General features: G+C 35.2%; 1 protein-coding gene across 3 annotated transcripts in view; it reads right to left on the bottom strand.

Moving 5' to 3' along the window:
• Positions 1-22,746, bottom strand: part of alpha-Man-IIb (alpha-Mannosidase class II b) — a 208,225-nt gene extending 185,479 nt beyond the window's left edge. Inside the window, exons 1-2 of one of the 3 annotated variants that reach the window (XM_065363262.1) lie at positions 22,376-22,746; positions 6,714-7,479 (exon numbers count right to left, since the gene is read on the bottom strand). In XM_065363262.1, coding sequence (XP_065219334.1) covers positions 6,714-7,061 — 348 coding nt within the window. In that variant the 5' untranslated portion in view covers positions 7,062-7,479; positions 22,376-22,746. Of the gene's footprint in view, positions 1-6,713; positions 7,480-10,195; positions 10,215-21,319; positions 21,412-22,375 lie in introns of those variants that run through there. The other 2 variants (XM_065363263.1, XM_065363264.1) reach the window with 2 other exon arrangements.
• Positions 22,747-25,515: the final 2,769 nt, after the last annotated feature.

Here is a 25,515-nt window from a genome sequence, read left to right as displayed (position 1 = left end):
ACCCCCTACCTCTTCTTGGTTCAATTGACGTGGAATGACCCAGTAACTAAAACCGAATTTCAGATGCAAAAGCATGTTCTATGTTAGTCCTCGAGTAACAAAAATACCTAACAATTCCATAAGCGATGTTTGATCTATGCCTATCACTTTTGACCATTCACTTATATATTGTATAAAATGATACGTAGGTAATCGAGCTGAAAATCATAGCCTATCTTCAGCCACACAAAAACAATACACTGAAATGGTTTCGGTTTCGATACTTTAATTGAACAAACTGTGCGAAGACAATAGTCAATAGTCTCAAAATACGATACACTGCAGTGTAAAAAAATTTTATATCTAGGTATCATTCGCTTCTATTCCTTACTAAGTATACCAAGAGTTCTTCTCTTTGCTTCATCAAAAATAATGCTTTTATCTTTTCGGTCCATTTAATTTCTGTTTCTTCTTTTTCAATGTAAAGAATGCATGTCGTTTCAGGGAGGCGTAATAGAATGTATTGCAATATACGTCGCATCGCTATAGCTCGGTTTTTCTGATACGTTTACGCAATTCGGCAGGCTTTAATTTTTTTTACACCCTTCGCGTCGCTTCGTTTCTCACTAGAAAGTATCTATTTTGAAAGTTGAAAAACTACCATTCACGGGTAATGGGTTAGGATTTGCTTTGTGTACACGCGGACGGGAACAGGACGGCGTTCTATATGAAGACATTAGATCGAGTAATTTCATTAATAGCGTACTTTTAAACGAAACTTTTATCATTACATGAAACACGAAAGCGCGTAAGAGGACGCCTGTCTGTGATTTCCAAGTCTTACTAAACGAGCCGATTTTCTGCTACGTTGGCAAAGGGAAACTCGAGCCTGGTACGAGGGTACGAGTATTTATAAGAGCGAGAAGGCATAGACTATTAGGTAATTAGCGAGGTGGTATTCGCAGTCGCAGGCGAAGAAATATATTCTGTAATTAGGTTGTGATTTTTTTTTTGAAGTCTTCAGGGTTCGAAGGTTATGTGTGCAATTATGCACGAATAGCTAGAGTCCAAATACCCCCCCCCCCTTCAAAAAAGTGCCACAAGATGCTTAGTAAATCTCTACGCTTTTTTAAAAGTGAAATGAAATTTTGTCGACTTTGAGAAAGTTTCGAGCCTGCTCATTGAAACAAAGTCGAGAAATGAAAGAATTGGAACGTATTTTTATGCTACACCCTGTGGTTATTCGCCCTGCCGGAATGAGTAGATGAAAATGAACGTAATAAATGTCTGCGAGCTTCGAAATTGAACCATATAGACGACGAGGTTCAGACAATATGTGTAATAATGTATTATACATACAAGTACACAATGAACACTTCGACAATATGTATTGTCTCGTATTGTTTTTCCGCAACCGCAACAGCAGCTGCTGCCACTATACGTTGGCGGAGTCGTGTGCGCGAAGGAAATTCGGATTAATTTAAATTTAACGCTTGTCTTGTTTCGTAGATTTCGATACGCTCAAGACAGGTGTCAAACAGAAGAATGTTTTTTCTATTTTGATTAAAATTTCCACCAAATGCGTGGAAGATATTGTATACGTTCGAGTCAATTTTGTCTTCGCCTTCGCGACTTCCACAATCATCGAATGTTTCTGTTTGTTGAACTTGAAGGCGGCGTGAACGTGCTTCGTTGCCTTCGCATTGGTACCTACTTTATAAGCTGAAGGTATCCTGCAGATACGTTTAATTATCGAACAGGTGAATTTTACCCCTCTTCACGTGTCCTGTGCAAGGCGATACCGATGATATTTTTCCGCTACGATTGATCGAGTTTTGTGATCAGTGAGATACGACGTGATGACTTGATGAGCTGTCTAACAATAAGTGCTGTCGTTTAAAGTATAAAAATTTCCATTTTAACGCGAATTGTTCGAAACTGTGTGTTTTTCATGGGTATTTTCGAGAGACGGGAGAAGAGGGTGGACGTGCTGTAGTGTTTTCAAAGTGGCGTGATTTTATTTACAAGAGCTTCGTCGTCAGAATTGTTCAAGTATTATTACGTCGAATGATTCTTAATATTTCATTTTGTTTCGAATGGTATATACTTTATCACTTCAACAGTGGAATTCTGTTTTCATTTTTCGTTTTTTCCCTCATAATTCCATCAAAAAAAAGGTACCTCATTTTTGTCGAAAAATTTTCAATTTCGAAAGAGCATCGCCGAGTAAAAAAAAGAATTGAAAAATAGACCTAAAAATCACTTCTTCGTTAAATCTTTTTTTAAAATTTCAAATCAGCATCGACTCGGTTGACAGTATTTCAACATCGGCTTGGTTGACGTCATGAAAATGACCTCATCGAACGCAGGTGTCTCACTGTCCAGTTCGTTATGACGTCGGTAATTTCAAATTTATTCTCGTCTTTGGGCCCGTTGATGATCTGATTCGTGTATAGTACTGGCTTAAATCCAAAATATATACCCAGCAGACATCATGCACATACGTGCCCGACACGACATTTGTAACGCACATTCGATTAATTACGATAACGACTGGTCGCATCGTCATCCACATCCACATCGCATTTTCCAGCGAATTTTTGGAGGTAGTATGGCAATGGCGGGCGTCTGCGTCGTCCGATAGTTATGATGATGGTGATCCCCTTGGTGCATAGCTCTATCTTTGTCTTTCTCGTTAAACCATACGTAAGATATTTACTATCGCTATTAATCTTCGCTTCAAACAATAGGCGCATTCCATTAAGCGAATGATGCGTGTTAAAGCGTTATTCCACACACAGACACCCACCATACAAATACTATGGTATTATGTACGTGTGTATAGTACCCGAGTATTTTGTATGCTAAAATATGTACCGTACGTGCTGCAGTGTATATGTGATCTATGTGAAGTGTACCGTTTGACCACAAAACGTATTAGCAGCACCGCTCTTGTTTTCTCAGCGCCATGCCATGCCATGCCACATCCTAGACTGTAATCTCCCACGAATGAGTATTGCAGCACACTACATACATATATGTACATACTACAGGCTATATAATGTACACTATTGCGTATGCATCGTGGTCAACAATTAATAAAACATTACACAGAATTAGTGTGAAAGAGTACCGCATTAATGGTGTATGTTAGGTTAGGTTAGGTGAATGGATCGGTTTATTGTTGAATAATTTGATTGAAATTTTCAGACAGAGTGTTGTTGTTCAAAAAATACTTTTCAGTGTTTAGCTCTGATCCAAATGATAGTTGGACTTTGAATTTTACAAAATTTCAAATTAATTTTTGGATTTTGTATGACCTCCAAATTAGGACATTTCGAATCAGAAGTTTGTATGCCCTTTGAATAATTACAAAATTTCAAATCATTTTTCTGAATTCGCATGAGCTTTACGCTACGAAAAAAACAAATCACATTTCAAAGTTTGCGCAGGCCTTCAAATTACAAAATTAAAAATTGATTTTTTTTACCTAGAATGACCTTAATTTTTGAAGTTTTTATGACCAGACAGGTATAAAGACTACCCCTTGAGTCCAGCCATGCGGACAGATGACCATGAGAGACCAAAAAGTGTATGTCACTGATCTTAAGAGGCCAGGCGGTCGGACAGACGACCTTAGGAAGCCTTACTGATGGATCAATGACCTACGCCGCCGGCTAACGATCTTGGAAAACCAGACCGGTAGGTCAGTAACACTAATCTTTGAAGGTCCGACAAACAAACAGAGGATCTTCATAGTCCAGACAGACAGATCAATGACCTGAAGAGACCAAACAGTAAGATGGTCGACCTTGAGAACCCAGGTCATTGACCTTATGAGACCAAACAGGCCACAGAAGACCTTGGGAAGCCAAATACACAATCATGTCAATGACCTTTGGGGCCAGACATCCGCCTTTATGAAGCCTGAAAGGTAGATAGGTCAGTGACCTGTAGAGGCCAGACAGCAAGACAAAGAACCTTGAGAGTCCAGGCAGATGGGTCAATGAGTTCAAAAGACCTGACAAGCGACCTCCTTGAAAAACCAGAAAGGTGGGTTAATGACCTCTAGAAACCAGACAGGAAGACAGACGACCTTAAGCAGCCAGACAGACTGAAATTGATTGACAAAGGGTATTCCCGGATAAGATAGGTGAAATGCCCCTGTCCTCGGATTTCTGAAATTTTGATGAAACATTGTTGGGTGCCTTCAAAAAAAAACGTTGCAGCCAAAAAAAATTCCCCACCACACCCTCCTTGCCCCCTAGGGCCAAAAAAACGATTTTTTCAGGAAAAAATCATACTTCAACGAGTTTTGAATAGAAAATTTTGAATTCACTCAAAATATGTACAGGAAACATGGGTCTATCCAGATGAATTTTTTCGAAATTTTTCACCCCCCGGGGGGGGGAGATATTGACAGAAGAAAATTTGAAACAGCCGTATCTCCAAACCTAATTCTTGCACACAAAATTTTTTTTCTTTCAAAAATATATCTGCATGAGTAATATCTATAATTGGTATTTTTTTCAAATTTTTTCTCCAGGTGGGTAATCTACAAAAATTTAAAAAACACTCAAAAATGCATTTTTTGTGTCACGGAACTACCAAAAAAAAGCGATATTGTCAGTGATATAATTCTGAAATTTTGCATGCGGACCTCTCAAAACATAATTTTGGGCAGTGTTGAGAACCGTTTGGAACCACCACAACCGCTTTTTTAGGTCAATTGAAACGGGACCCAGAACCATCAGAACCGTTTCAAAATTTGGAAAAGAGAAGTACCGAAAGAACAACCATATAAAATGATTTTGAAACAATTTAGAACCATTTAGAACCGATTGAGTTTTTTAAGGAAAGAACAACCAGAACAAGTTTCAAATAAGAAGAACCATCAGAATCCTTTTCAGGAATCGGTTCTTTTTGGTCCTTTCATCATTGAAATTTCGTTTTTTTTTTACCAAAGTGAAATAAGAATTCATGTTTTTCATGCAAAATAAGCGAGGTAAAGGGGAATTTTTACAAATTTTCAATTTTTTGCCAATTTTTTGCACCTGGAACCATTTGGAACCATTTTTTAATTGGTGGAACAACCAGCACCACCAGCAAAATATCAAAGGAGGAGTAAAAGGAACCACCAGAACCGTTTGAGTTTGAGAAGAACTGAGAACCATTTTGGAAGAACAATGTGAAAGGTATCTTTTGGAACCAAAACAAAACCGTTTCAAAGTCACAACTGGGAACCTTTTGAGAACAGAAACCAGAACCACTTATTTTCAAAGGTTCTGAAAACCACAACCATCACAACCAATTCAAATCCAAACGGTTCTCAACACTGATTTTGGGGCCATAGGCACCCCTTCCCCAATTTTGGGGCGAAAGAAGATCGACAATATGGGTATCGTTTTCATATGAATTGAACTCGCTGAACACGAATATGAAGTTAGATTTGCAATTGGACCCTCCTAAGGGTCACATTGGGGGGGGGGGGGGTGGCTGCAACATTTTTTTAAAAGGCACCCAGCAATGTTTCATCGAAATTTCAAAAATCCGAGGACAGGGGCATTTATCCTATCTTACCCGGGATTCCGGGAATACTCTTTCATAAAGAGAGTATAGGGTAAAAAAAAAAAAGGAATCGGACCCTGGCTGGAATTTTGAAACTGACCGTTGGCAGGTGGTCCTTGGGATCCAACTCCTCCACCCGCCCCCCCCCCCCATTTGCCAAATTTTTAAAATACCACTTCACCCCTAACCCATTCAATTGGGATGGAATTTGCAATTTTACATGTTATAAAGCTTATACGAGTACATTGTTTTGTGCAATTTTCACAATTTTTCTGTGATGATATTTTATGTAGGCAATTTTTCTAAAATTTCATTCAATTTTGATTTTATTTTTTCATCAATTTTTTATACTTAATCGAGGTATTTAAACTAACAGGTACCTAGTGAAAGTACAGAAAAAAAAGTAATTTTTGACGAGTTTTCGTGCAATTTTGAGACTATTCAATTAATTTGTGTAAGTTGATTAACTCGCACAATTTTACTCAAATTTCGATGTATGTACTTTTTTTTTATCAAGTTTGGGTCGTTCATTTCATTCGTTTTTAGGTGCTTTCAACCTGAGACGTGGTCATTTTCATGTGATTTCTATGTCAATTTTCATTCCCATGTTTAATTCTATCATTTTTTAGTTAGTTTCAACTTGATAACTTTTGAGTGATCTTTATGAGGCCAGTTTTCAATTTGATCATTTTTGCGAAATTTTGTTCAATTTTTGCGACGTTTTATCAATGTTTCAGTTAGATTCAAGGTGGTAAATTTCAAGTTATTTTTATGATAATTTTCATTTTGACAACATTTTGATAGATTTTTCGTGATTTTCAACAATTTCTCTACAATTTGGCCATTTTTGCGATAGTTATAAAATTTTAGTTGGCTTCAATCATTTTGATAATAACATTTGAACAAAATTGTGCTCAATTATGGTGATTTTTTCATCAATTCAGGGTAATATTCAATATGGGATCCGGGAAGATTGATTTCACAATTTTTATTATTCTTTCTGAATTTTTGAAAAATTATTATTAAATTTTGAGAAGCATGTTATGCAATATTTCATTCAAATTTTGAGACTACACAACAGAGAGAATCAAGAGATCTGATTGTATATTTATCTGAACTAGCTCAGCTGCTGAGTGAGCAAAATGAAAAAATTCATAAAATCTTACCTGGAACTCGAATCGGGAAAATTCTTCGACCGTGTTGACGTTGGTCCTGGCACTATAAACCGGTGAACACGTTTGATCGTTGATTTCGCTGTTGATCTCAGACCAGGTATCCTTTGGTAATGCCTTCCAAGCTGGCGGGTTGCTTTCGAATTGATTAGACGAGGCGCTTTTCAACGATAAACTCTTGGGCTGCGCGATTGATACCTGGCCCGAGAAGCTAGTTGTAGGATTTGCGATATTAATAACACCGGTGTAACTTCCATAATACAAACACACGGTAACGAATACAAGTATAATGAATACAAAACCGATAAATCGGGTAGAGTTGTATTTACGAAACGGGAACATGATTTCGGATTTCGGATTTCGATCGAACAACAACAACAACGTACGCGAACTTTGTATCGATAACGATGTGAGCTTAACCAATAACGATGACGATTGTTGATTCCATATCGAACACTATTTGTACACCGAAAAAAAGCACTCCGGCCGAAGCGAACAAAGGAGTGGAAATTAAAAAATAAAAAAAGAAGGAAAGAGTAATGTTAGCCCATTGACATTAGGAAACTGCTCCCAATCGAGAGGATTTTTTTATCGAACATATCAGCCTGCGAGAGCCGGTGATGTGATGAAACCGCATCTGCATTCAGCAAACCATTATCTGGACGTGGTTATCGTGCGGCCAATTCGTTAATGGATGGTTTCCGTTGTGCCACAGAAATTCATCCATCGTTCGGCACCGTTCGCGCGTTTCCCGTTTTACCTGTAAAATTATAAACGCAAAATTTAGCCGAGGTAATCATGCGATATGACAATTCGATGTAAAGGAAATACATGCAGTGGGTACATCGATGTATGAATATGATAATTGGTGGCGATGATGTTGATTCGACCAGATAAAATGGTAGATAGGGAAAAATACGTGGAAATTGTGAGCTAGGTATAGGTATACGTTGTCAGGTTACCATCGATACCATAACCATATGACCCAGTTTGATGGTATCTTTTTCCCCTTTGGACCATACCTACAGTTCATCGACAGAGGTTTGTCAGAAAAATATGTGATCGCGAAGCCAATGCTTGGACAAGTACATATGAGTAGGACCAATCAAAACACATTTGATACTCTAATTTGAAGTTGCTGCAGCCAAATATGAAATTCAACAGCTCGTCAACTTCACTCTTCAGACTTGTAGAAATTGACATTTTTTTTTGTTGCAAATTTCATCTAAAATTTATCCATCTTATTTCATTGGCTCAACTCAGGCACAAGCTCAAGGGAAGAAAGACTAGGGATGAAGAGGGTACGAATACAATTGATGACTCATTTCAATGTCCATCTTCTAATATCATCTCATATTTTTAGACGTTTAAATTTAAAAACGAATAAAAAAATGAATAAAATAATAAACAAACGCCCAAAACACCCACATAAATCCATTTTTCAAACAACCGTGTATCTAGTCGGAAATATACACTTTTACGAGGCGTTGATCGCATTAAATATTCCCTCACATTGGTGCACTGATTTGCGTATCATAGGCTATTTAATAAAAAAGTAGAGAGAAAAAAAAACACGACAGGATTTTTTTTATGTTCTCTCAGCCTCCTTCCTGTTTCCTCTGGTACTTTTCTAAACCCATAACCGTCATAAAATCTCACCATGTTACGCTATAAATCACCAGAATTGGCACCATAACTCGATGGTCAACTACAAAGTAAACCGAACACGAAGAATTATAAATTTCACTTCTTCATCGAGAGAAGACGATAGGAAACTACATGGACTTTGTACAAGAAAGAAAAGAATAACAGAGCAAATGGCTGTAAAAAAAAAAGATGGTAAAGAACTAGTATTGGCAAAACGATAATCTCATCGTGATATTTAAAATTTTGCACATCCATTCGATCAATGTTGTACTTTATATATTTTTTCCCGTCTTAAAACATGGCTTTTTTTTTTTATTACGTTCACCGTGACCCGGCCGCTTTTATACGATTACCGTGACAAATACAGTTATTCATTTCCACAATAGTACACAATCCACATCCACAATTCACAAACACGATCATCGATCACTCTCGTCTCCAGAGATATTAAGTTCGCTCTTCTCGTCGTCGTTGTGAAATCGTCGACCGAGATGATATTCTGTTTATCATACCGGAAATAAAATCAGCCAGTTCGATTATTGTATACCCATTCGGCCAAAATATAGATATGCTAACGAGTAATCCCTCTCTTGGTAATTCGATCCTTTCGATGGAGAGGAAAAAAAGACCAGAAATATTCGAACCTATTATAATGTCTCCTCGCGTGTAGAATTCGTTTACCTATATACCTGGCAAAATATGAATTCATAAAATCTGCTCAGTTCTTGTGGGACGACTTGCTAATATGATTGTAATTCTAATAAAGGGAGGCCTATCTGCTCGCAGACGTTCAAAGGTCAAACATAATACGCGTATATTTATCCAGAAAGACGAAAAACTAGGTAGGTATACGTAATATTATTTCGAAGAGAAATCATACGTGTTTTTATCATGCATATTAATTTAACCCTTGCTTCTTCTCGTTTCATTTTCTCTTATTAGTATGAATTTTCGATGTTTTTCTCGTTATCTACACGATTATAGACATAATAATCCATGGCATCGAGCGGAGAAATTATGTGTCTTCCTCAACCCTTCTTTCATAATGAAGGGAGATCTAGTTGGCGCCTTACAAAGAGTTCGACGACAAAAATGACGCCGCCGATTCTGAATATCGTCGGTGGCCATAATATATTAACGTTAGCTGGTTTGGGAACAGTACACTTGTTTCATAGTACGTATTCCTATTTATTATTCAGCGAGCATACACGAACTAATACATATTTAGAACTTGCGAATACCAAGTCAGCATCACTACCGAAAACCAGACTCCTCTCGTGATACATATAAACAAAAATCCGTGAAATACAATTTTACCCGACTGTAAAACATTACGAACAATGTAACAAGAAAAAACGAGGCTCTCTTCTTTAGCTCGGTTTTTTTTCTAGGTAATTAGATTAGTGAGTCTGGAACCCAGTACAGGGAGAGTGAAGAGAAGACGTTGCGAATCGAGTCCGACAGCAGCATTGAAACGATTGCATTCGTGATCGAATGGAATAATTATTGATGCGGACGATAAATCGATCAATGGGAATGAAAAATTCGATCGAATTGAAAGACCAATTTTTCAAGGTCTTTGGAGAATCGATTTTGATTTAGATTAATCAAGAAAAATGTTTTATTTCTGCTAGAAAAAAATGAAAAGAAATGAGTGTGAGAGAAGAGTAGAAAGATTGGGGTATTTATTAAAATTGAAAGTGCATTGAAAAACTAACGAGAAAGTGACCCAAATCAACAGAAAAATTTTGTTTTCAAAAGAATCTACATAAAATCGAGAGAACGAGTAAAAATAACTCACTTGCTAAAAGTAACTTTTGGTTACTTACATTATAAAGTCACTTTTTTGGTGCAAACTCGCGAATTCAAGAATCGCTTGGATCGCTGTTATCATTGTCTGAAAAATCGCAAAAATTAATAATTTAGTGGCCAACAATTTTTTTCTCTACTCAAAGACATCAAACGATTCTTTTTGCTGATATACTATTTTCTCATTTTTGTTTAAAATACGTTTGCAAATGAGTTCTGACATCCATACATTTTTTCAATTACTCAAATTCGAATCATTTAATTGCAAATTTGAGTTGAAAACTACTCACAATTTGAAAATGTCTGGTCACAATTTTGCACAGTATCCCATTTTCAGAATTTATGCGAAAATCCGCCAGATGTCGTCCACTTTGGGTGAATATCCAAAGTCTCGCTTTCTGCCAATAATTGTCAAAAATTTTCGATTTTTTGCAAAAATGTCCAAAAAGCAAGCTAAAAGTCTTACACCTTTTCAAAAATTGTTCAATAGTCTTGCTTGTTGCGAAAAATGCTAGCTTTTTAGAATTTTTTGCTCCGAAAAATTGTCGTTCTTTTGCCTGAAGAATCCTAAAAAAAAGTCACACTTTTCGAAAAAATGTGATCTATTTGTTAATGATTCCCAAAACTTGTTGATTTTTCAGTCTCGTTTTTTTTTTTGCCAAAAATTGGCAAAAAATATTACCCTTTTGCCAAAAATTCCAATAAGTCCTGCTTTTTTCCAAAAATTGGCAAAGCCATGTTTTTCGTCAAAAATTGTGAAAAATTCTCGCTTTTGTGACGAAATTGCTGAAAATTGACGTTTTTTTTCTCAAAAATTCCAACACGTCTCCTTTTTTCAAAAATTGTTCAAAAGTCTTGCTTTTTTGCCAGAAATTTCAGAAAAATTCTTCCTAAAATTACATCTGAAACCTGTTTGTGATCATGATCACCCTCTCTCTCCTCACCTACCTTCCCCTGTTGATATATCAGACCGTAATGAGCGGTTCTTGAGCCTTCAGAAAATTTCTGAAGATCGAATTCCCACGAAACTTTGCCCAATGAAATTGAAAAGCTGAAAATCAGTGTTTTCCTCATTTTCATCCTCACAGATCAATGGGAGGCGGCTTCAAGTCGTTCTGAAGCCTCTGGAGTAACATTTTGGAAATTCCAGTTTTTCAAAAAATTCTTCAAAATTTATCCAAATAAACTCGAAACACCTGAAACCCATTTGACCAAATTTCACACCATTTCAACAAAATCTTGAAATTTATTTTTATTCGATTTCTATAGAAATTAAAAAATAATACTTCAAAAATTGTTGTTTTTTTTTTTTTTTTAGATATTCGCCTTAGTGGAAATAACCAGATTGCTGCAAATTGTCTTCAATCGATTTCATCCGTTTACATTCATACCCAGTTCCTGCGTCAGTTGGGAAAATTTGACGAAAAAAAAAAAGAACGACGAGACGAACCCAGGTAACTTACATATAGAGAATTTTAATTCGTGTTTCGCGTAAGGTATCCCTGCCCCCAACCCCTGCCAATTTATGCGGATCGTTCTCATAAACGTATGCAGAATACGTAGCACGGCGAAGCTTTAAAAACAGCGTGCAGTACGCTTTTCTAAATCTCTTGTTATCTTCTGGTAATCTCGTAGCTAAGAATTAATTACGAAATGAGCTTAATGCTTTCGAGGGCTTTTAAAACAAGTCGAAGGCGACGCGTCGAGTCCCCCGTCCCCTTCGCTGGTCTTTTAATTCCCCACCCTTCACCCCCTGGAAGTGAAACATATCGTTATTTAACGTATTTTGATATACTACACGAGTGCATTGTGCTCGCCACCACTCCAGATGTCTGAGCTTTTTAATGTATGGACGTATTGTTAAATAAACAGCTACTAATTACGCTTATTTTTAATCTCGATATTTTTCATGCTGCAGAATGAGTGTTGGGTCTTTTCTCGAGTTAGTCGTATGTCTTCGCTAATACTTACTATAGCTGATCTTTTTACTGTAATCGTTTCGAAGATGTGATAAATTACATTGTAGTTTGGAAGCGAGCTTTCGAACTTGAAGTGAGAGGTGATATTTTTGACTTTTTTTTTCAAAAGAAAGATATGTGTGAAAAAAGCTATACTTTGAATCTCAGTAATTTATCGAATCGTGAATTTTTCTTTTTTTTCATATCCTCCGAAGGTCCTTCATACGAGTATTTTCCCTTCATTGTATTCCCGTTCGACATTTTTTTCATCTTTTCTCTTCGACAGTGAGCTTTATTAGTTGAACCATGACGAGAAAATACGTAATATGGCTCGAAGGTGAAACACAAATGTAGAAAAATTTCATCGTAAATTTTTCCCTCCGACTTTATAATTTCGCATATTTCTTTTCTTCTTTTTTTTTTTTATTCGTACCTCTGCAGGACCTTGCTATTTTACGATACCATCGCGCAGCGCACCATGTAGCGAGAAAAATTACGAAAATATGACAAAAATATGTACAAAATTTATATACTGAAAAATGGACACCGTTTATGGCGGTAAGAGCGACTCTCTCTCTCCACACCACGTTCATAAATTTCTCGCCGAGCTGCGGTGGTACGTGGTAGGTATAGTAGGTACCTACATATTTTCCTCGTCGAATTACGACACTATGCCAGAGATGGTAAAAGGCTATACGTAAGAGTAATTTTTTTCCCAAACGAAATATGCCCGTACGAGATACGAGTACACCATAACTCGTCGTTGGCGTTGTGCGAGGTGTAATTTTACTAATTTGTTGTTACCGACATTATTGCTGTAGGGATATTATTCGTGGCTCCGGGTCGATGTTTTAGTTAGGTTGTAAAATGAGGGAATTTCGTTGGAAATGAGAAATAGTGATGGCGTCGGGAATTTGTGCATAGCGCCTGTGTGCTATCTTCATTTTACCTTAATAATTTGCTTACCTATACAGATTCATCTGAATGGAGAGAGAAGGGGAAGGGGGTGTTTTTGAAGTTTGGTTGGGGTAAGTAGCAGAAATGGGTGTGAAGTCTGCTGTGAAAAAAAAGTTTTAAATCGTGATGTTTTTTTTCTGCTTGAGAGTCGATTACATAGATTTGAAATTGAAGTCTCATGCCTCATTTTCTATTCAGATGCATAACAAATCCGAAATGAATGTGTGCTGAGATTTTTTATTTTTTCATTAAAAAATTCGGAATGGAATCGAAAAAAGAGAAAGTCTTCAAAATATCCACCTTCTAATATGACGAATGATTTTCAGCATTTTTAGTATGATTTTATGACAAAGTCAATCTGCACTTTTTTTATACAGATGTTCAAAAAATTGAATATCTAATAGTCAATTTTTCCATGGATTGATCATTGTATCGATAATTACATGATTGAAATCGGTAATTTTTGACCTTCATCATTTTCTTCAATATTCCAAGATTTTTTTAAATGATTGAGCAATATTGTTTGTAAATGATTTTTTTCGTTCATTAATTTTTAAAATTTTCAAAAATGACCGAATTTGTACTTTTTGGCCTTTTTTTTGAATTTTTTTTTAAGAATTTAATTTTTGTAATGTTTTATTGAATCTGCTTTGCCTACCAGCAAATTAATTTGACTCGATTCAGAGTAAAATTAGCAGCAACTTGTCAGACGTCATGTCATCTCTTTGTTTTTGACATTGGAGAAAAATCACGCTCGATGGGCACGTGCTCGTTCAGCAGACTGTGGAAAACGAGGACATTAATCCTTTCAAATAGTACCTACTTATGGTGTAGTATTTTTTTTTCTGCGAAAGTCTCACTAGTTAGTCTAAGCACGATGATCGGTAGAAATAGATACAAGACACATTTACGCGATTTCATGCGACTTAATTATGATCTATGTCAAAGATCACGAAACTCGAGTGGTGCTAAGATACGTATATCCATGCCTACGAAAAATACTACGATATCTGACTCGACTTCTTCTAACGACTGTGAAGTGTGAGTATACGTCGCATCAGTCAGTCCAAATGTCGAATCGCACGAGTAATTCGAAAAATTCGTGATTTTTTTCTTCTTTTCTTCGTATAGCTTTAGTGACCAGATTATGCTACGCTTGGTTGATTTGTATGATGATTGGTATTCAGAGATTGACACGAGCTGTTCTTCTCCTCCTTCGCGTTTTCTATTCGAAACGTTTTCACTTTACCTATACGTTAACGAAACTACGAGACGTTGAAGCTCGTGCGAGTTATTTATCGCACGCGTTCGTACAGGGTGTCCCATATTGAAAATGTGCCATATTTTGCATTTTAGATGCAATTAGGCTGGTAGGAGAAGCATTCATACTCGAAATGATTGGATAGAAGTGTTTTTAAACTCAAATTGCATCTCATAAAATTGAAAGAACAGTTGAATAGTGAATTTCAAGGTTACTCTAAGGGGCTCAAAACAGCACTAAAAAATCCTAGAATAATCCCAGTCAAATTTAAAATTTGACAACGTTTTAAATTTTGAAAAAAAATGTAAAAAAAATACAGGAGAGAGCATGTTGTTACAGAGATGGTTCTATAGGTTGTAGGTTGGATGGGGGGGGGGGGGTGGAAATTGTCATCTTTTCTATTTTTCAAAAAAAAGTTCCAAGCAAATTTAATTTTTTGAAAAAATTGATTTTTTTTTTTTAAATTTGAAATTTTAAAATCAAGCACATAGCTCAAAGATGGAGAAATAATTTCTCCAGGTATTTTTGAAACCTAGACGCCCCTTTTGCATGCACATACTGTCCCCTCACCCCAATTCATCTTTCAAAAAAGTATGCTCAAAGAGCACTCACACCATTCCTAATACTAATAAGCAAGCCCTTATCGTGAAGTAATTTTTACTTATCGTTTGTCGACCTCTTTTCCCCTCTTTCTCCTTGTACGACACCTCTTCGATTAATTGAGATTACCTTTTTACACTCCTCGTGTGTATGTAAGTACTTGAGATGGTTGCATTGTGAGAAAAAAAATTAATCGATTTATTGACCATCATGAAACATACGTCGCTTTACAACTTGAAACAATTGATTCGAGAAGAGATGTTTATCTCTGTGGCACGATCGTAACGCTCGCTCGTCTTTGTTAAAGATTACGAACAAGTTCGGCGGCGCATCGAATACATACATACATCTTGGCTCGGGTAACAGTTTCAATAGAAATACCTATAGGACGTCTTCTTTGGGCGATACAATAGGTTTCCGAGTGTTTCGGATGTGGGTTTCTGTGATTTTATCGCGAACGCGAAAAAAATCGTGCTAAGAACGACGTCTTCGGTCGCGATATGAGACGAGCTGTGTATCGAACGAAGAAGCTCAGGGTGTATGATGAATCACGCCGAGATATCAAATAACGACGAATACCGAACAGGCAGCCCACTGCGGTAGAGGAGGGATCGAATTTTGAATTCGGAAACGTACGTATGTGGGGGGTATATTGAAATTCGCCAATTTAAAAAGGTGCACCCCGAGTGAATATATTAGCGTAATAAATTACCAAAAATCTATGCTGTTGCACCTGTCTCGATTCAGTTGATGATATTTTCCACTGGTCGTCGTCGTGTTTAAGAACTATAAGGTATCTTTGTATCGTATAGATATAAAGAATTCGAGCTGCTCGATGAACTCTCAGAGTCTCAGCAGCGTGCTCGTGGAATACATTTTAAATGCGCCTTTGATAAGGCGACGATGCCCGATGTTGTCGGTGTACAAAAGCTGTATTTATATAATAACCGAGATCAAACCTCGTACCTTTGAGAATTTTTCTCATTTGGCTACAAAAGCATCGCTCGAGGATAATTTGGCGGCTATGTTAAATTTTCAACTTTTATGAAGGTCATTTGGAGGACGTGAAATTTTAGTGAAAACACGAGCACAATGTACACAATACAATGCATTTGAGATATTGCAAGGTATATAGGGTGTCGCACTGAACGTTTGAAAATTTGGTTTTAGTATAGCTCGTATTTTAGATGTTATGAATTAATTCAGCGATGATTTTGGGACATCTTGGTGTATTTTTGAATTATTTGATTCCATAAAAGTCCTGAATGATCGTGATCCTTTCGATTAATTCAAGCACAGTTTCTTATGATTCATGACTGCCAATTCAAATCCAATTTTTCTCTGGAACTCTGGCCATTACATTACCTTTTTTTGTACATCGAAAATTTGTCAATTTCACGCAAAAATCACTTCTTTTGTTCCCTCCCGAGAGCAAGATGAAATTTGAAATTAATTTATTCACCGAGAGAAATTTATCGAAGACCCTCATGAACTAGAATTCGTATCACTACACTTCACTCATCCTGTTACAATTTTTTCATGAAACTTTTATAGAAATATGTAGATGAGGTAGGTTGAAAGGTTCATTAGAGTAGGTATTGAATAAAGAAGCTTTTTCTAGCTTTCCATATATCGAAAAAGCTCGAGTAAAAATTACCATCATCTATTTAATTTACTCAAACAGTAAATTAGTCTTCGATAATTAATTTAATGAACTTATTATATACGAGAGCTCGCTCGAAGCCAATTTTTTTCTGAAACCTGCTAACTGCATTAACTCGATTGGAAAAAAATAACGAATACGATTCTTCAGCAACCTAAATATATCCTTTATTTCCTCAAGGTACAGTTTGCCTTTCGATTCGAGTCTATGTTACGGTTACGTAATTTGAAATTATTTTCGAGAAGGGTTTCACACCGAAGTCGTCGCTCGTCCTGGTGTGTAAAGTTTACCTTAAAACGATACTTATATTAGTCTGCTGCTTACACTTACGTAGCAAAATTAACTCTGTCACGTCTTTATACTACTTTGGGGTTCATTAATTGCGCAATACACACGACGATGACGGAGATGTCGACAAATAATTTTGTGAAAAGCGTAGTTCTACACTGAAAATGTCTAGGGTATTATTCTTGCGCTTGTTCTCCATACTAGTTTTAAAACATGCTCAACTTTTTTTTGAGCGAATATATTAAGAGGGTGGAAAGTTGTATGGTCGGTTTAAAATTCACGTTAGTATACGAGTGGCATTTTTTTTTTTTTTTTTTTGTATATTTTTCGCGATGTTAGATCTTTTTTAAAAGTGCGAAAAAAGTGTCGAAAAGCATTAAAATTTCATATCGAGCTTGGATACAAAGATTTGTAACATTCAACAAAATTTTTCGAACACCCCCTTCCAATTGCTTGTTTAACCTCTTTCAAGGGAACCTTTACAACCCGTTAACTCCGATTGAGCAGAAATTTTGCTCTCTGAGAGATCATGTCACCCAGACCCCAAGACCAAACTTTGAACTGCCAACGTTTATTTTTCAATTTTTGGTAAATTTTTGAAAATGATGGATAAGATATCCTATTATGTTAATTTTTACCGAAAGAAATGAAATATAGAGGTAAGAACCTGAAAATTGGTTTCTGTTACTAAAATCCACCCCTCGAATGGATTGCCACCATTTTGGAGTCGATTTGAAGCTTCCAGAAAAAATCGACTTTTCTCCTGAAATTTCAAATTTCTTCAGAAGATGTGGTAATTAACTTCGACAGCTGAAACTTGAATTTTGTCGTTAGTTCGATATCCCGAATCGATTGAGGGAGGTAAATCGCAAATCCGAGGTGACGAGTTGAAAAGTGTATTTTTTTACAAGTTACAAATTTCGAATTTTTAAGAAAAAAATCCAAAATCAATTTTCGCAACAGATTGAGGTTCACCTGTCCTAATTATTTCGATATGTTGAAATTATGACTGCATTACATTTTCAGCATTCGAAGTTGATTACCAAGCCTTCTGAAGTGATTTGAAACAGCTAGAAAAGAGTTGACTGCTGGAAGCTTCAGAGTTCAGATCAACTTAAAAATGGTGAAAATCGTTCGGGGAGTCGTCTTCAGGGTAGACACTGGTTCAGATTTTCATCTTAATAACATATTTTGCTCTTCTGTAAAAAATTGATCAACCAATGAGCTATTTCAACTATTTTCAAAAATCCGCTAAAAATCAACCTCAGCTGCTCAAAATGTAGTTCTGAGGTCTGGGTTTCGTAATCTTTTAGTCAGCCAAATTTCAGCTCAAGAAACGTTGAAAGGGTGTGAAAATTTCCTAGTAAGCTATAAAGTAATGAGATGAACTTCATTTTTCAAGAAATCACTCTTTAGCAACCGCTTAAATGTATAATACTATTGATTTAAGGCAGCTTTTTGATCGCTAAGAAGCTCAGTAGGAGTAGGTATAGGAAGCGTATCGAGTAAAGACTTCATCGAACAAGTTTTTGAATAAAAATCATATCGCTTAACGTACCTACTCGTACATCATACTACGAGTTGGTATTACATAAACTATATCTACACTGTGTACAAAAGTTGTAAATCTGAAAAACAGCTTTACGTCTAAAAACTTTTTCAAACTATATAAGGAGAATATTTTTTTTTTCGTTCAACTTATCCTCTTGATACGTGGATTTATAATCGCTTTAGAAATTCTGAACTAGATATTTCACCAAGAAGACGTCCTGTATTCCGGGTGTAGGGGGAAATTTCAGCTGCACTCGTATACTTATTTGAACGAATTGAACTTTATCTATTTTTTTCTCATCTTTCTAATTTTCAAATTTCACTATATGGCAAGACATTTCGGAGTATTACATATTTATTTTTTTCGAGCAGCATTACCAGTCACCCCCCCCCCCCCCACAAATATGTCGAAATCAGGTTTGTTACTGATTTTTACATTGTGAGATTACTTAGCTGGGAAAAAATTTACTATTCTAGAAACTGCTGGAAAATTTTCAAGATTATAAGTTCACAGAGTGTAAAAAAAAGTTCAGTATCCACTTCTTCTCCTCCTTCACATCAGTATTGTCATTTCAGCACTTAATCGTCTCTTTTTTTGTTTTTGTTTTTTGCTAAAATTTAGCGTGACTTGAAAGGTTTTGTTCGTTAATTTAAGTATTCCATGAATTATGGAGTTTCAAACTCATCATTCTCCACCTGTCGGTTCATCAATCTCTTCTGTTTTGTTAATTTTCTTCCTCTTTATAATCCATCTTCGAGAAAAGAATGCGTACAACAGTCAGAGAATTTTTCAAAACACGTTACTTAGGCAAAAAGTCAGCAATCCCCCCCCCCCCCCCCTCCAGAGCAATACATTTTGTGTCTCACACGAAATGGTATTGTTTTCAGTAAGACTGATGAAATACTGTCAAATGATTGTAAGTAAAGCCTATACTTTATTCAAATACTCATTTATTTCTGGACCAAAATTTATTTCAATTATTAACCATCTTCACTATCCAATTATTTCTGAGCTCAGTTCGAACCTGTGCACTTTGAAACGTCACATATTCACCTATTTATGATCTTTTCTGTATCCTAAACATACCTATATCACAATACCTATCTCCATCATGTGAAAATACATCCCCTTAACAACGAAATGTACATTACATGTATCCATTCCGAGTTCAGTTTACAAACACGCGACTTCTAAAAAGTGAGAAAACCACTTTTGGTACCATTAAAAGCATTTATAGGTAGGTAATGCTACATAGGTACAAATACGAGTCTCTGTTCGGACTTATGGGAAACCGTTATCAGCTTATTATACCGCGTTTACAATTTACTCGATTGGAACCAAAAAGAATAACAATGAAGAATTGTAGAAATAACAACGATTATCTTAATTTTTTTCTAAAAAACCGGTTGCTTAACCTCAGTTATAAAGTTAAAATGGTTATCTAGACCTACACTATGCGTATATAAAAGTGATTAGTTCACGGTGAGCAATGAATTATTGTAATTCTACCGAGAAATGATTCATTTCGTGTAATCCACTCGAAGTTACAAGCGTATGTTTTTCCTATTTTTCTTCATTTACTTTAACGTACGAGTTGTTTTGCAATGTACACTACTCATTTGCTCGTATGGTGGGACAAAAAAAAACACCGATAAACTAGTGATACAAGAACAAAATAATTGGGAAATGTTTTTGGTCGTGATATTCGTTGAAACGCGATGCTATGATCGGCGAATATCTAAAATCCAAAATGTTTCCCCCACCCCTTCTCGCTCTAAAGAAATTGTAAAAAATTGCTGGTAATTTACAAATTTCCTGTGTATAGATTTCAGTGGATAATCTGATGGACGATTCTGAAGGGCGAAGAGAAGGGCCCTATAGAATGATCCTCATTATATTTTTTCGTGCAATATTTTTAATTTTTTTTTCTTGAAATTGAAAGAAATGCTTACCTATACATACTGTGTGAAACTCGTAGCAATATTGAATAAATTTTTTCAAAACTAACCTCGTGATCCATCGAAGTCGGTTAGAATTTCGTACTGAGACTAAAAATGGCAACAGTTTTTATGTCGCAGCACTTCCTGCTGATTTAACCGTTCAAAGCCAGACTTCACGATTTTTTTTTCAAAACCACTTGTGAGACCCATCATGCGGATGAAAATGTCTCGCGGAGACCAAAAACGATACTAATTTTTCGTCGCACCCCCTCCCCTTGTATTAACTCTCTTATCTAAAGAAAATCTGACTTCACGAGTTTTTTCACACCAACTGTAGATTCATTAAAGGGTGTTAAAATTTCATCTCGAAGCTAAAAACTAAGATAATTTTCAAGCTGCAGCATCTTCCTCTTATTTCAGTCTCTCCCCCGTTGCATTTTATTTCTTCAGTTGCGTGATTAAAAAAAGATTTAGTTCGTTTTTTAATTTCTTTTTGTAAAGGTTTCTTCATAAAAAAATTCGTTCAAATTTTAATTTTGACGTAATTAAAACTATTACCTACTTCGTCAAAACACAACTCTATATGTACTGTTTTATATACTTATGCCAATTACGGTACGTCGAGAATTTACAACCAAATAAATGAAGGTTTTAACACACGAATTCTACTTTTAATGTACAATTACATCGGCGACCTTGTTATATAATTTCAAAAATTATAGATCAACGATATCGTAAAGTATAATTTCTATCAAATTTCATAATAGTTTGAATTCAAAACGAAAAAAATTCAGTGATGTTTTTCATTTTGCGTGAAATTTATCTCGTACTATTATTCGAAAAGGTGGAAAAAATTCAACCAAGAGTTTAATACTTATTTAATTGGAAAAAAATAATACTTATAAATCAAGTGAAAATTACGTACCTTTCGTTAAATTTTTTTCAACGTCCAGCTCAGTGAAAAAATTTCAAGAATAGCTTTCGAGTTACTGAGTGGTATTGTTTCTACAATTATTTTAATGATGAAATGTTGAAAATTACGTCGCATCGGATTATTATTATTATAGGGAAGTATTTTTTGATCGAAGGGCAATCCAATTGCTAAAACGTTTATTTAATTTAAATCATTTATTTACGTACCTATTGTTCATTATTTCTACTGTGTGTAATGATTTTTTTTCAATGAAATATGAAGGAAATTAAAATTTTGATTCAACTCGTAGTTCAGTTTTGAAAAGTTATTAATTTTCTACCGGTATTTCGAAGTAGAATTGTAAAACTTTATTAACATCGATTTATTTTCTCACCTGCATAATTTCAATTATTTATTTGTTGATGAAATGTAGCGCAGGGTGTTAATTGAAAAATGGAAAAATGCGAGAAAAAAAAATCACCTGTTTCTATTATATTTAAACGATCATATTCATTCAAGAGAAAAATGTTGAACATTTTATCGTAATAGGTAATTATTTACCCACGTACATTACATTATTTTATAATTATCAACTCTCAACTGCATTTCACAAAAAAATTAAATATTTTATATATTTATTTTTTTCTCTCAAAATTCAATCTTTTAATCCAATTTTATTATATTGGAAAAACCATTTTCCACTCGAATTTTACATCAATTCATATAAAAATTCAGCAATCCAAAAAAACAGGTGTTTATTTTCATAAAAAATTTAAAATGGGGAGCAATATTTTCTAATTTGATTCAATAATTTCATCTATTTCAAAAAAAAATAATATTTTTTTACTATTTGACTTTGAAATTATATAAAAATAATTGCCAAAACTCATTAAGTAAATTTTTCAACTTTTAGGGAAAATTTCTTAACAATAAGTATCCGAGAAAATTCAGGTAAGTATTGGAATGACGTAGAAAAATATCATTCAGAAGTACATAATTCTTAATTAAGAAACATACAGAATTTAAAAAAAAAAAAAAAAAAATGTGTCAGATAAAACGACGACTTACTCGTATATTTAAAATTTGAAATTTTCATCCACGTACACGTCACTGCAATAAAATTCTTTTTCAATAAAAAAATAATTTACAAAATCATAGGAAAATTTTCCAATTTTTTTTTTAAATTTTAAATTCACGAAAAAAACTCCGAAACACAAAAATATAGAAAAAATTCGATCAAAACACAAAAAATAACAATCTTATCGTATAAAATACGTCGACGAAACACACGTGAAAAATCGAACAAAACGCGCGAACAACTTCTCCTACCGGCACCACTTTATACACTGAATGAAAGTAGTCGTACTCGTAGAATGGGTATGAAAGGGTTCAACTCGGAGGTAGATTCTACTACTACTGGTTAGTCAATGTACGCACAAGAGTGAATCCGAATCCAAATAATATTATGTATATCGTACTCGTACTATACAGAATATTGAAGGTGCGTCTATACAGACGCACACTCCAGGAGGTGAAACAATCGCTGGCTTCCTAGCGTGCGATTTTATTCTTAAACGTACCTGAGTTTTTAGTTTTAATTAACTTTTTTTCTCTTTTCTCGACTTCATAATTTTTCTTATAAATAAAAAATGAAAAGAAGCTCACTCCGGTATATCGCTTTGTTTTTTTTTTAATTTTTCAACTTTAAGCGAACTTTTACAATTTTTTTTTTTTGGAAGTTGTATCGCGGTAGCTTTAATATTTCTGGCGGAAGGTCATTTTCTTAATGTTTCTTTTCCGTTTTATGTTTTGTGTTCCGGTTCACTTCCTTAAATTGAGTTTAAATTCTGGTATGATTAATTCGCGATTCGACGATGGGTTGGAAGTATTCTAAAGTTTGCAGGCAGGTGGTGTTTAATTTACATGGATACTAAGTACATTATAAGCTATTTTCATTCTCAAGCATTCACCAAAGTTCAAAGAAACAACATCTCCAGGTCAAAATTCAATTCAGGTGACAAGAGTAGTATGCTCTTTATAAGCATCAAATTTCAAAATTTTCATTGTGCAGACAGAAACATGACCTATGCCTCACAATATTGCTCTAAAACTTTTATGAGGGGTGTAATAGAAAGGTGACTAGAGGACAAGAAACAACGATTTTTTCGTGTTTCGGTATTCTTTTTATTTACCAAAGTAGATTTATGTATAATATGACATCCTCAACCTTTTCATACTGATTTTGAAGGCTAAAAAGGTAATCACATTTGTTTTTTCAAGAGTTTAACTTTCCAAACGTTTTCTGCTTGTCAACTAAAAAAAAATCTCGATCGCTCATTCATTGATTTCGATCATTTTCTTCAACAAGAGCATGGAACATTGTAGACCCTGTAATTGCTCGAATTTTCCAAAAATGCACTCAACAAATAGGTAGATCGATAAAAACAGAATTCATTTTTTGAGATTTTCGTACTGTTTTTTAAAAAATTTGAACTCTGTAGCAAATTTTCACTCGTATCGAATTTCAAAATGACGTGAGAAAGTTTTCAGAAAATATTCCAACACAATGGAGTAGGCACCTACCTACTCAAAATTCATCAATGGCCCAGAATCTGATGGATCAGCATAGATGAAGATCTTGCAAATCACACCCCTCCGTTTTCTTTTTACGAAAAATTATCGCCCAGAAAATTGAAAAAATATGTCCTCGATCTTGAATAAAAATTCTTTCAGCGAAAAGTTTGAAGAAAAATTACCTCTAAAAGTCTTTTTATTTCCAAAAATGTAGTCGTCGTATAAAATGAACTTAATTTTCACGACTTTTCGCATACGAAGCTTTCAAAATTTCACATCGTATCGTATTACGTAATTGGATAAACTGGATGCTTAAATCTTATTAAATCGTAAGATTTTACGACGGTAATCATACCATTTCACAACAGCACTGCATCTCGAGCAATTTTGTGTGAAACTGCCATCGTCATCGTATACACACATTCGTGCAATAGCGTCGTAAAATAATAATAATAATACTATATGGTAATTTTAATGCAAGTACGTCATACGTATGTAGCACCTTCGGACCCATACGTTGACTATTCACTCATATTTAATATCAGATTCGTAATTAGGTAAATATGCATAAAAAGTTTTAAAATCCACATGACCTTGAAAGGTTCACGATCTCCAGCAATCTCCCAAATGAAGGGAGGGGGAGAGGTGAAATCAAAAACATACTATGGTATTGATTGGGGTGGATCGCGAAAAAAAATGATGAGAGATTTTGATTTTTGGCGAATTTTTGAAAATTCGAAATTGACTGTTTTTGGCGATTTATGCTTTTTTTTTCTAAAAGTACGTGCTTGATCAGTAAAAATGGTCAAATTGAGTCCAAAAACTAATATTAATTACCCAAATCTAAATTTTACCATTTCCAGCAATTCTTGAGCCTCCAGCGCGATTTATGCTCCAGAAAGCGTGAATATGAAGTTGGGCAGCTAAAAATCGAGTTGTGTATTTTACTCGATCTGTTTAACGAGTTTATCTATATTTGAGCCGATTTTGAGAGTGACACCTCAAGAGTGGTTTTTTGAGGTGTCACTCTCGCTCCAAAACGCGCTGGAAATGGTAGAATTTGCGCTCCGGAGGTTAGTTCTTGAAGAGATACAGCGATTCGCAAAAATTCCCTCACAAACGGTTATCTTTTGATTTTTCGGAATTTTTAATTTTGAAAAAAGCTGGTCAAAAAACCACTCTTGAGGTGTCACTCCCGGAATCGGCTCAAATGTAGATAAACTCGTTAAACTGGTCGAGTATAATACACAACTCGATTTTTAGCTGTCCAACTGCATATTCACGCCTTCTGGAGCAAATTCAAAATTCAGGAGAAATTGAAAAATCGCGCTGGAGGCTCCAGAATTGCTGGAAATTGTGAAATTTGGATTGGGGGGTTAGTTTTGGACAAAATACTGCGATTCACGTGAATTTCAAAAATTTCCACGAAAACGGAAAACTTTTGATTATTTTTATTTTTTAATTTTGAAAAAAGCTGGTCAAAAAACCACTCTTGAGGTGTCACTCCCAAAATCGGCTCAAATGTAGATAAACTCGTTAAACAGGTCGAGTATAATACACAGCTCGATTTTTAGCTGCCCAACTTCATATTCACGCTTTCTGGAGCAACTTCAAAATTCTGGAGAAATTGAAAA

This window comes from Planococcus citri, chromosome 4 (assembly GCF_950023065.1).
Source record: "Planococcus citri chromosome 4, ihPlaCitr1.1, whole genome shotgun sequence".
NCBI classification, from domain to species: domain Eukaryota; kingdom Metazoa; phylum Arthropoda; class Insecta; order Hemiptera; family Pseudococcidae; genus Planococcus; species Planococcus citri.
The sequence above is the reverse complement of the archived record's forward strand: the minus strand, read 5'-3'. Positions and strand labels throughout refer to the sequence as shown.